General features: G+C 41.7%; 1 protein-coding gene across 1 annotated transcript in view; it reads left to right on the top strand.

Annotated features, from left to right (window-relative positions):
• Positions 1-3,649: 3,649 nt before the first annotated feature.
• The window catches only part of rap1gap2a (RAP1 GTPase activating protein 2a), a 101,220-nt gene continuing 92,931 nt past the window's right edge, over positions 3,650-11,938 (top strand). Inside the window, exon 1 of the mRNA XM_074679297.1 lies at positions 3,650-3,728. Within this exon, the coding sequence (XP_074535398.1) occupies positions 3,676-3,728 (53 nt within the window). The 5' untranslated portion in view covers positions 3,650-3,675. The remainder of the gene's footprint in view (positions 3,729-11,938) is intronic.

Here is an 11,938-nt window from a genome sequence, read left to right as displayed (position 1 = left end):
ACTACAATGAACTAAGCTGCAGTCCTCTTGAATTCACGTCTCAGTGTGCTCTGTGGCACAGGTTGTGTGCAGGGGATTGGAAATCACCAGACTGGTCCACCAGCAACTCACCCACCTCTGCCTTAAAAGCCAGACTGCAACCACATCTCAGAGCCGGACTGTTGTAGACCACAGTCAGTAAACTAAGCTTTGTACTCTGCCTTTTCTTGTGTATTGCAACTCTGGATACTAACAACCTGTTTCCTGTGCCTCAGATCTCAGACCAACTCTGTGTGACTGTATCTTCACCAGATCCTTTAACAACTCAGAACATATCCAGTCCCAAGACCTTTTATGCCCTGAGAAGAATAAAAACACAAAAACCTTGACCTAGACTTATCTGCATGCCACCACAGAAACTATTGTCCATGATGTACCAAAGGGGGAAATATAGACCATTATAAATACACTTTACACAGACGAAGCATGTCCCTGGACTTTCTGAACTGGATCATTCTCATCAAAAGCCCCTGGTGTAAGGATACTCACTTTGGCCTCTCTAAGTCTCTGAGGCCATTTCCACACGTAGCCAGTATTCAGGAAAACGCATATATTTTATACGTTTATGCCTGTCGTCCACACCAAACAGCAGTTCCACTTCATTGAAAACAATGTTTTCCAAAAATTCTGGCCAAAGTGAAGATTTTGTTTCGTGTAGACGCCGGTAAACAGAGTTTTCAGTCCTAAAACATCACAGCTAAATGACGGGGGCCCATTCTGGTAGGTTGACACAAGTTTTACGCCCATTATGGGTTTGGCATGCCTTCGAGCCGCACTCAGTGGCGAATTTGTCCACTGCGTGCGGACGGAAGTATTTTTAAAACGAACAAGGGGGGATATTTGTTTTTGAAAATACCCGGCTACGTGTGGACATGGCCTGAGGCAATCACCTCAGGGCAGGGTCAGGTGTGTGTGTGTGTGTGTGTGTGTGTGTGTGCCTGATTGCTCCTGATTTGGAGCAGCTGGGGGAAGCTTTTATATGTGCAGTGGCTCCAGCTTCTGGCACTGGCTCATTGTCTCACCTTCAGAGATAGTGAGCATAGACTGTGTAAAACATGGATGTAGTCTCGCCGATGTCACCCGTCTGTTTCTGAAACGGAAAATGAACACATCGGCTATAGCAGCCATATTGGTAGTGGCAAGGGCTTCGCCTACAGCCATAGGGCACCAGCTGTCACATGACCCTCAGCTGTGTCTCTTATTGGGGGAGCTTGCGATCTTAATATCCTCTGAACGGCTGATTCACCCCCCCGTACAGTGGGTGCCGGTAGTATTATTAGCGACTCAGACAGGAGACGTTTTTTGAACCAGGCTGTAAATAGGTTAATTTCTGCTTTGAAAATGGCTTTTTTTGGCTTGGTGTGTATGTGACCTCCGGTACTTCTAGAGCTAGCCTGAAGCGAACACTGAAGAAACAGCAGGTTTTAACACTTCCGCATTGTCTCATATTCCCAGACAGACATTGCTGCTTGGTAGTGAGCAGTTGCTCTTCTTTCTCAGAGAGTTTCAGTGTTAACCAATGTGTTTCAGTGATTCCTGTGAACTGTATTTTTGTCAAACACCCTACACTCCCCTGTGCTTGTTTTGGGTTTTAAGCAGTATCTTCTTCGTGTCTTGGGCATTTCTGGCCACCTTTAGTGTTTTCTGTTTCAGGAGGGTCTTCTGTTTAAGTTTCTGTTCAGCTGCTTGGCAGTGGTGATTTCATTTCTTGTTTTCCTAAGCCTAGTCTCTGTTTAAGGAGCCTGTGGAACTATTATTATCTTACCTTTTCTCCCTTCACTGTGATCTTCCTGACCCCCGCAGTGTCGGGGGCCTGCCTCTAGTCTTCCCGGGGGCGCCCTCTCCTCGCCTCCTCCTAGTTTGGCGTGCCGCTGTCTCCGAGGCGGTCTGTCTGGGCTCTGTGCTTTGTCGTGGCTGCTGGATGCCCGGGGATGAGGGCCGTCTCAGTGCATGTTTGGCCGCGAGCAGCGGGGCCACATCTGCATGATCACACCTTGGCATGATCACCTGACCTAAATCAAACCCAATATTCTGTGCTGTCACCTGTAGCCCTATATGTGTAGGTGAGTATATGCTTCTGTGTATATTTCTATATACGTGTATGAACCTTTTTACAATTGTCGTTGATGTGCTCACTGCTACTCATGATTTCTCCAGTTCATCTCTCCATAGGTGCCTCTTGTTTCTTTCCTGATATCACCTTGTTCTGGTTAAGCAATAATCTTCAAACTTGGCAATATACAGGAGGGAAACTTTATGGATACATGCATGCGTTTGTATATATATTTACATATATATATGTATGTATATATATGTATGTGTATTTATGTATATAATATATATCAAAAACACTAATAAAGAGTATAATTTTAAAACTCAAGGGGAGCCTTATACACTAACGGCACCCTTTAGAAAAGCAAATGTGTTCTGCACAATACGGCAGCCAGACCATAATTCTGTTGTCGTGATGCCGAACAGGACAAGGGGAAAAAAAACATAATAATAAAATAAAATAATTTAAAAAAAAAAGAGACACCTGGTACCTCATCTTCACCCTGGAATAATGGATCAGTGGAAGAAAAAAAATGTTTAGTCGAATTAACTTCTTGTCATGCAGACTCTTGAATCCACCAACTTAAAGATTTATAATGAGAAAGATGTTATGGTGATCCTACAGCACCATTTCCCCTGTTTTAGAATATCTAACTCTGCTATTTGTTGGTAACCTGATTCAAAAAGGTTTAGATCTACAGATTCAGACTGAGTTCTGACACTTTTCAAAACTGTTCTGCATCTGAGAAATGACAGAAAGATTTTTGATTTCCTTATGAAAAAAATGTGTGATGGTGGACTTGGCCAATGCTTACCTGTACAGAGTCCATTCATTAAACCACACAGGGAGGTGTTATGGTGTTATAAGGAAACAAACATCATCCATATCCATGTAAATATAGTTGATTGTTAGTTATTTTTTTTAAATTATTATTATTATTATTATTATTTGTAATTTATTATTGATTGATGTTTTTAATTTTTTGTTTTTAATATGTGTTTACATGTTTAAAAAAGAAAACTTCATGCAAATAAAACTTGAATTTTTATTTGGACATAGTCTGTTCATTAACTGTGATCTATACAAGATGAAAATAACAGATATGGGGTGAAAACATTTGGGATGGTGTGTCAGTTTGATTCTTTAAATTGTCCTGAGCATCAGATCCTTTAAAATAGTAACATTGAATACTAAATTTGAATACGATGTTCCATAGCTATTCCTCTTTTTCTGCGGCTAATTTGCTCTAATTGGTCGGGAAAAAACACATCACCTCAATTTTTGACATTTTGGGATGCCTTAATCCTTTTACTCCCAAAACTTCCTTTTCTGCAAGTTAGCCCAGGCTTTAAAGGACTTTAGGTGTAGCCCTCTCCATGGTAACACCAACTGCCGTTCCTACACAGTTTCTCACTGTCTCTCATCTCATAAGTCAGCCTCACCACATGCTGTATCGCTGTACCCTCGCTGTACCCTCCCCCTATATGCTCTCTCCCTCTCCCCTCTCTGTTCCCTCTTCCTCTCTGGTTTCTCTCACACTCATTTACTCAACCTCTCCTGCTCTGGCAGCTGGTCTTCTGCAAATGCTGCTCTGCCCAATCAAGATGTTCAGCCCAGCTTGGAAGGTAGACGCGAGGTAAGGGGTCTCTCTGGGTTTCTGCGGGGGCTGAGACAGAAGCAGTACGACCACTGCTGCTGCTGCTGACAACAGCTATCTGGAATAACACACGTGCATGCTTGTGTGTGTGTGTGTGTGTGTGTGTGTGTGTGTGTGTGTGTGTGTGTGTGTATGGTTTCTCTCTCTGTCTCTTCCTCTCTCTCTCTCTCTCGCTTTCTCGCTTTCTGTGTGTGTGTGTGAGAATTCTCCAGCTGGAGCACAGTCAGTGTTAATTTGCAGATTTGCTCTGACTCTTGTGCACTCTGCACAGAGCGCAATTTTCTTTCCAGGGCTGGTTTTCGGGTTTAACAAACTTTGACAGCGTCTGTCTATGGGTTTCTAATGCTTTCATTTAAAGATGCAGCACTACTGTAATGGCTTTTTATTTAGCTGTAATGTGTGTTACATCGTTCATTGTTGTTGATTTGCACAAGATGGTAAGCGGGGGCACAGAGTTACGATTCTGCACATGTGAGTGGGTGGATAAGAATGTATGTCACATTTGGTTTCATGAATTTGACGTAACACAGTATATTTATATCACAGGAGGTTATTCCACACAAGCAATAGAAAAGGTGCCAGTGATGAAAACAAAAAAAAGGACAAAATGAGCCTGAGTCGTTACAAAAAGGAGACAGTATATGTAATTATGTTGGCATTAATTTTCTATCCTGTGTGTGTGCAAGGGTGTTCCAGTTGCTTTATTCATTTAAGTGACAAATGTAGTTCATGGTTGGCATATAATGTGTAAGGAAATTTCTGCCTGCAGGAAAACAGCCTTCACTGTCATTAGTGCAGCATAATGCAGAGAAATGAAATTTGATTCACGAGTTGTTTTTCAGGTTTGTTTTTCGCTGCATGCACAACAGCAAATTGTATTATAGACATGTGAAAGGGGATCAAAACGAGAGAGCAACCTACAGCATACTAAATTTCCAGGATCCAGTTTGATTTCAAATCGTCCGAGCTGGAGTGACAGAGCAGTTTTGTGAGCATATATAGAGAGTTTAAACAAATTCTGAGACACAATTTGAAAAACTTAGATGAAATTTTAAAAAGAACCAGATCAACATGAGGCTGTTTACATGACAACAATTTTTAGGGTATTATTGTGTTTCAGCATCTCATTGACACGAAAAACAGCCAACCCCAAACATAAACTTTTAAAACAGCCGCCAGAGTGGAAGTTTTCTGAAACGCTGGTGCACTTGTTGTAGACAGAAAGCTGGAGTTTTCAGTGGCAGACGTCAGTCTCTGCTTTGACCGTTACACTTTCATTGTGGCAGCTTGAATTGCCATGCACAAACCGGACAACAACAGTAAGAGTAAATGGCAGACTACCATTTTGTATTTGTGTTGTTGAATCTGCTAAAACTGCCTTTTGATGAAATGTGCATCTGTTGCTCCACTTCTGCTCCTCTCTTGTTTTGTTTATTAGCAGCTAGCTGGACTCCCTCTGGTCTGTGGAGGTTTGTGTCTCCAAATTTATATCTCCGACATGCATACGATAGCGTTTTCAGCCCCTCAATGTTTCCATGTAAACGCAGATTTTTTTTTTTCTTACTGCGTTTGTTCGTTTTTGCATTAAAAATTGTCATACAAATGTGGCCTCAGACAGCTCCAGCTATTGCTGCTTATTCTGCACCAGGTGCTAATTTTCTTAATTATCTACATAAGCTGTAGCTGTCACTATAGCAGCGTTAGACTGTTCTTACAAGGGATGTTAAAAAACGTCCAACACTTCATAACATTCACCTGGAGTAGCGAAGGATTAGATATCTGATAAATACTATCCATCTCATGGGAAATTTGTCATACAGGTGAGGTCCTGGTTTGACTTTATTTCAATGGCTGTGTAGCTCTTCTCCTTAGCCCTTCCTCTTAAAAGTAGAGTCTGTGGGATTTTTCATTACTTGTTAGTAAACACAACATTCACCCACTGCCTCCACAACGTGAACACACTCACTGGCCCAGCAACCACCTGTTGCATCATGTTTCTATGTGAGAGAGACTTGAGAGCTGTGCACCTGACTTGGCATGTTGGCACAAGCTAATTATGGGTATTTGACGCATACCTGGTTAGCAGAAAGCTAACTCACATTGCTCTACCTCCCATGCTGCTCTCCAAGTGCCAGAAAATGAGTGAAAGTGGAGCCAAGTGACACTCTTGTTAAGAAAAAGCTTTATCTGTTTGGGATTTTTTTTTTCACCTTGGTTGAGTTTTTCTTCCTTTGTGCTACGTCCACTATTGTAGCTGCTGGATACAGCTTCTTCTACTCATCAACACCAACATGCAAAGTCACTTGTGCACTGGGCGTTCTGTGATTGGCAGAGTTAACCACATCTACTCTCAACCCAGAAATGTCCCAAAACAACCAAACCATTAACGTACAGGCAGAGAAGGGGGTCGAGGCAGACACAGACACTGACACACTTATGTTGAGGGCCCATAGGAGGCGAGTGAGCAGGATTATTCTGTAAAAGATGACATTCGATTCATTGTACTTTTTAACGAAATGCAGACTCTACTTGTAACCTTACGGACAATTGGGACACCCCTTCACGAGACGTGCACCCAAAAAAATAAAATAAAATAAAAAATAACAAGGGCTAAGGGGTAGAACTGGGATTGGCTTTAAGTCTAAGGATGCACTGGTAAACCGTACCATTCTTAAGCATGCTTCAACCCTTCAGTCCAGATTGCTTTGCCAGTGTGACCACAAGTGTGCCGTGCTTAAGCCAGTTCACTTCTCTGTTCTGGCACGCTTCATGCCATGAGCACAAGCACACGGTATGTAAACAGACGCTTCACAACAATGTGGGTCTGGTTCATACTGGAGTAGTGTCAGCAGGTGGAACGGCGCTGTGGTGGGCGGGCAATCGTTCTTGAGTACAGCGCTGTTTGAATAGCCAGTGTGACTGTGTCCTAACACAGAATGATGTCCAAAAAGTGGATGCCAATGCAAACTTACATTCGTGATCATCATTTAAAACACTATAACAAGAAAAGAGAAAGTGCTCTTTAGGGTACGAACCCCTCCTCAGTCTGTTTTTGATCAAAGTGGCCTTTAGATTCCTCTTTCCTTCATATAATGATAAAATAATAAGAATAATTATTATTGCTTTGGTTAATCTGCCTTTGTGATTTCTCATACCCACAGTAGTAGCTGGCAGGGTTTATTTTCTGAAGTTCAAGTTTTGTTTATGTTCTCTCCTAGAGTGGAAAAGAAAGTATTTGAGGAAATTGCACCTGATTGAATTGCTCTTGTGTGGGTTGAGCTTATGCATTTGCCCCTGTGGGTATTTATGTTTATGTTCCCTGGTTCTGTGCGTGTATTTCTCTTTGTTACCTGCCCAAGCTGCAGTGAAGGGGAAGCATGTGCATTGGATGGGTTTTTTTTTTTTTTATCTCTGACCACTGTTGTCTATGAGACTGAACAGGAGAGAGAATGAGGCTGAAGGCTCTGAGGCTGAAACAGGTGCAGTGTGTATGTGTGTGATACTCTGTGCACAAGTATGTGCATAAGGTGCTGTACTGAGCTGTATGTATCTTTGGCTGTCTGTGGTGTGTGTGGATCTGTGCCCCCGTGTGTGTGCTGTCTCAAGGAGTGGGTGTGTGGGTGGGCTCGCTAAAATCCAACTGCACAGGGACTAGCATCCCCCCACCCCCATCCCTCATTAAAGAAAATATGGGAGGCAAAGGCAGAGCATAAAGTCACAGCCTGTCTTCTGTGGAATCACATACAGTCCTGTTGGACCCTCTTGGAGTGGTAAACTGATTTAAAGGTTGTTTTTTTCCACATATCTTAACTACTAGAGGGAGGTATAGAGGGGTCCAGCTCCACTCCTCCAAGGAAGTGATATGATATCAGGATGTGAAGCCCCCCCCCCCCCCCAAAAAAAAAACAAACAAACAAAAACAAACAGGGCATTTGCAACAAGTTTATAAGTAAATAAATGTGAAATTGTTCAATGGATCTGGATATCTCTGGACATAATTGAATAAAAATAAGCAAAAATCACACGTAAACATCATTGTATTTTGTTTTAGCCGTGTCCAATTCAGGGGCTGCAGCCTTTGGAGGACCCAGCATTTGTAGCCTGCATAGACCACGATTGCAGAGCTGGATTCAAACAGTTTGGTCTTTGGAGTGTTTTCCTTTTATCACTCTCAGCGTAGCTTAGCACCACCCTTGCCTATCATTTCTAACATTACATAACCCATAACTATTTCAATGTTTATAATTTGTTTATCCTTTTCTCAACAAAACCCTGTATGCCAAGCTCTTTAAATACATCTAAACCAAACTCTTATATTAAAAAAGGAGGTCTTTTTTATTTTTGTTATTATTGATAGGGCATAAAACCACAGCGTAGATTTATGTGTGATTAATTACAGTTTTTTCAGAGTACTGAATTGTTTGAATGCATTCTTTAAATTCCCTGCATAAAATATAAAAACTATCCAGGAAATTTACACTAATAAACATGTAATTTTGCTGTGATTAGACAATTATAAAAAAAAAAAAAAAAAAAAGTTTTCCTCTTCCTCCTTACCTACAAAGAGCCCAAACATTTTTCCACAGTAAAACCAAACCTTTATCAATCTTTTCAGAAATAAAATCATACAGTTGTTGCCAGAAGTCCTTCAGAGCTGGATATATCAGGACTCTTCCAAGAGTTAGCCATGTTGATCAACTTCAGCATTCACACGCAATGAATCTTGGTATATGTGGGGCTATGAAGGATCTACCAAATCTGCCCTTCATAGCACCTGGGAGGGAGGCTGGATTCATTTGCTGCATTTTGGAGAAGCCCTGTGGCATAATCGATCTTCTGTTTCAGCCTTCGTAGGCTGCAGCCCCTGAATTGGGAAACAACATTGACTCAAGTAGGCCATCTAGTGTCTCAAAGTAGGTATGGCACCTAACTTCTACTATCTCCCTGTTGGAAAACATTTTTGTGTTAGTACTTTGATATTTAGAGTTTTCAGTTAAAAGAGAATAATTTTGACATGTTTCTGTGTTGAAATTTAAAATTCTGGTTTAAAACCTAAGTTATATTGATGAATCCTAATCACGTGCATATGATTGCATTTTTTCATATATGCTAGCATCAAGTGTCACGACCTAGCTCAGAGGTCGCAACAAAAATAAAGGGGGAGCACATGATCAACTTAACTTTAACAAATATTTATTTAAAGAAGGTACAAACGTTTAAATGATCCACAGAACGATGAGGTGTGTGCGTCAGTAGATCAGTATGTCTGGTGTGGGTGAAGTGAATGTATGTGTTGCATGTTGTCCAGGTGCAAAACGAAAACACAAAAAGGGTAGAGGCCAACCAAACGAAAAATATGCTGCCGCTCAGAGCGCCTGGAGGGAATAAGAGAGAGAGAGGGAGAGCAGGTGATCAGCCACGGCTTGAATCCACCTGGGAGACTGGCCAGGTACTCCCAGGTGCGCTGAAACCCCGCCCACCAGCAACCTGCAACAGATAAGACAAGACAGAACCCGGGAAAGACAAACACAGACGACAGCAAGCCCTAGTGGGAGGGCCGTCACATCAAGCTAGTGCCTATTTTCGTTATGGTTTTTGGTCCATTAGAAGATGTACAACATGTTGAATTTACTGCATTGGAACCTCATGTGTGAAAGAGTAACGTTCATTTCTTTGTGTGTTCAGTTCTTCAGTAAAACTTCAAGCTGAAAATCCTGAATCAGAGTTTTCTTGGGAAACTGTTGTCATCTTCTAAGATAAGAGTCAATGAAAGGTCCAGTAGCTCTGGCATGAAGTAAAAAAAAATGATAAGAGGAATGTTAAGCATAAAGGCTAACAATGTTGATGGATTGAACCATTTCTAGTCAATTCTTAACACAAACCGGCTCTCCATACCCATCCCTGCATTTACCAGTAAAAATAGACCTTCAATTAATCTATTCACTGTTATATATCATGAATCTGACCTTGACACGATTGAAGAAATGAAAATGGTCAAGATCATGACACCAAACCAAGGTGCCCAGCAGTTCATGTTGAGTTACTGATAATGTGATTTTTATGAATTTTCTTTTTCAATGTAACATTGTCAGAAAACAGACCAATAAAGGCCATCAACCAGCAGGAAGTTTCTACTCAACGCAACTCTGAAGGTAACGTTTATCTTTAAAGTTTCATATCCTGACCTCGCTTCCTTCTGACCGTGGAGGAGTGGAGCCTCCAAAGAGAATCAGCTGAGAGTGCAGGTCTGCAGCTGGACTGTCTTGGGGGGGTGGTATGAGAGAGAGAGGGAGAAGTAGAGAGAGAGAGAGTAGATGTGTGTAAGTCTAGATGTGTTAGGAACAAACACATACAGATCAATATAAACCTTCGATGCCCTCTCAAGTTGCTCCTCCCCCTTAAATGAAATTGCCAGGTCAGTGTGTTAAGAAGTTGAAGTCAGCAGTGCAGGCTCTGGACGGAGAAAAATTGACAGGTCAAGTTGCACATTGGAGAGTGACAGCTCAGGGAGAGGGGTCGCAGAGACAAGGAGCACAGGGCAAAACAAAGAGAGAAAAATTGAAGAAAAAACAAACAAAAAAAAAAACTATCAGTGGACGGAGTAAGAGGAAAGAGGGAGAGAGGGACGGTGATAGGGCAGACTGACAGCAGAGTGTTTCCCAGAAGGCAGGGGCTGAGAAAAAGAGAGACTGCTGAGAAGTTTATTCTGACAAAATGCTGAAGAGAAGGAGAAGTGTGGATGGTATGTCACCTTTCATGAAAACTAAAACGTTTGTAGATTATAATGTGCTCATGCTGTGATGTTTAATGTGATAGATCATTTTATTTATGTCTGGTTCACAGCACTGTGTTACTATTGTAAGTCTTCTTGTCTAGGTATTTGTGTGTGTGTGTGTGTGTGGGGGGGGGGGGGGGGGGGGGGGGATGTCAACCTTTTCACAGGAAGGATGGGTAGAGTTTGGTGACTGATGAGAATCAGTGACACACCTATAACACTTAGTCCTGCTTAACACGTGTGTGTGTGTGTGTGTGTGTGTCCGCCTGCGTGTGTGTATAACGGTTTATATGCTGTAGTTGTACCCTGTGAAGTCTCTGTTTGGAGGGGGACTACAGTCATCAGGCTCTTTGATTGTGCCTGCTGTTTGTTATAAAAGCTCTGTGTAGTAACTGTCTCCTTCTCTGTTCAGAACACTTCAAAGTCACAGAATGATGTACTGAATGACAATGGCGGCTAGCTCTTCCATCTTATTGAAGATAGAACTTGCGTTCCCAATAACAATAGATGGAAGGACAGGTCCATGTTGTCACTTCTTAGCTTACACCTGAGTACCAGCATGTCATCCTCACCTCCTTCTTCTCACTTGGGGAAATCATCAGGCCTTGCACCAGTTAGCATTGACATGCTACAGGCTGCTAACATCTGTTTTCACATGTAAACAATGTGGCCATGATTACATTAAAGATCTCCAGACAAACACAGGAGCAAAAATAGTAAAATTATCACTCAAGACAAAAACAGTTTGGTGACATGACCAACAAATGAACCATCCAAAGTAACTAGAAAATAAATTTCTGAAGAAATTGTGCTGTGACTGCTGAATGCTGAAGTAGCTTGCACTGAATTGCTAAAACAGAATGTTGAAGAAGAATGACTAAAGATTTGTCTGAAACAGTTTGAAGTTTTGAAAAGCTTGTGCTACCCTGCTGAATGCAGAATGCTGGAGATGAGTGAATGAAGATTTGTCTGAAAAGGATTAAATGAAGTCCTGAAAAGCCTGCGCTGAAATGCTGAATGCAGAAATCTGAGAGAACTTTTGGATGAAAGGAAATATATGAATGCAAGAGTCATTGGAATGAATAAATGAATTTGGATGTTTGAATGGCTGAATGAATTTCAGAATTTAAGGTATGAATTTGAAACAGTAGAAAAAAATCTTTGAAAATAATGAGCTGAGTCAGGGGATATGGAAGTCTGAACTTAAAAATGCTGTTAAAGTGACACTCCGGGATGGAACAAGTTGGGTCCTATCACAAGGTTTGGGCAGAAATTTTTGGCAGTGTTTTTGTGCAGCAGAAGCCCAGGGTGCTCGCAGCAAACACCCCCTTCCTGCTCTTCTGCCGGTTTCCTCTGCACTCAGACGGGGCCATATTTTACTTGACCAAAAACACAAATAAACGGACTCCCACCG

This window comes from Halichoeres trimaculatus, unplaced genomic scaffold (assembly GCF_033239565.1).
Source record: "Halichoeres trimaculatus isolate MK-OKI-2021-1 unplaced genomic scaffold, fHalTri1.1 fHalTri1_scaffold_9, whole genome shotgun sequence".
Taxonomy (NCBI): domain Eukaryota; kingdom Metazoa; phylum Chordata; class Actinopteri; order Labriformes; family Labridae; genus Halichoeres; species Halichoeres trimaculatus.
Note: the sequence above shows the minus strand (reverse complement) of the source record. Positions and strands in the feature narration are given on the sequence as shown.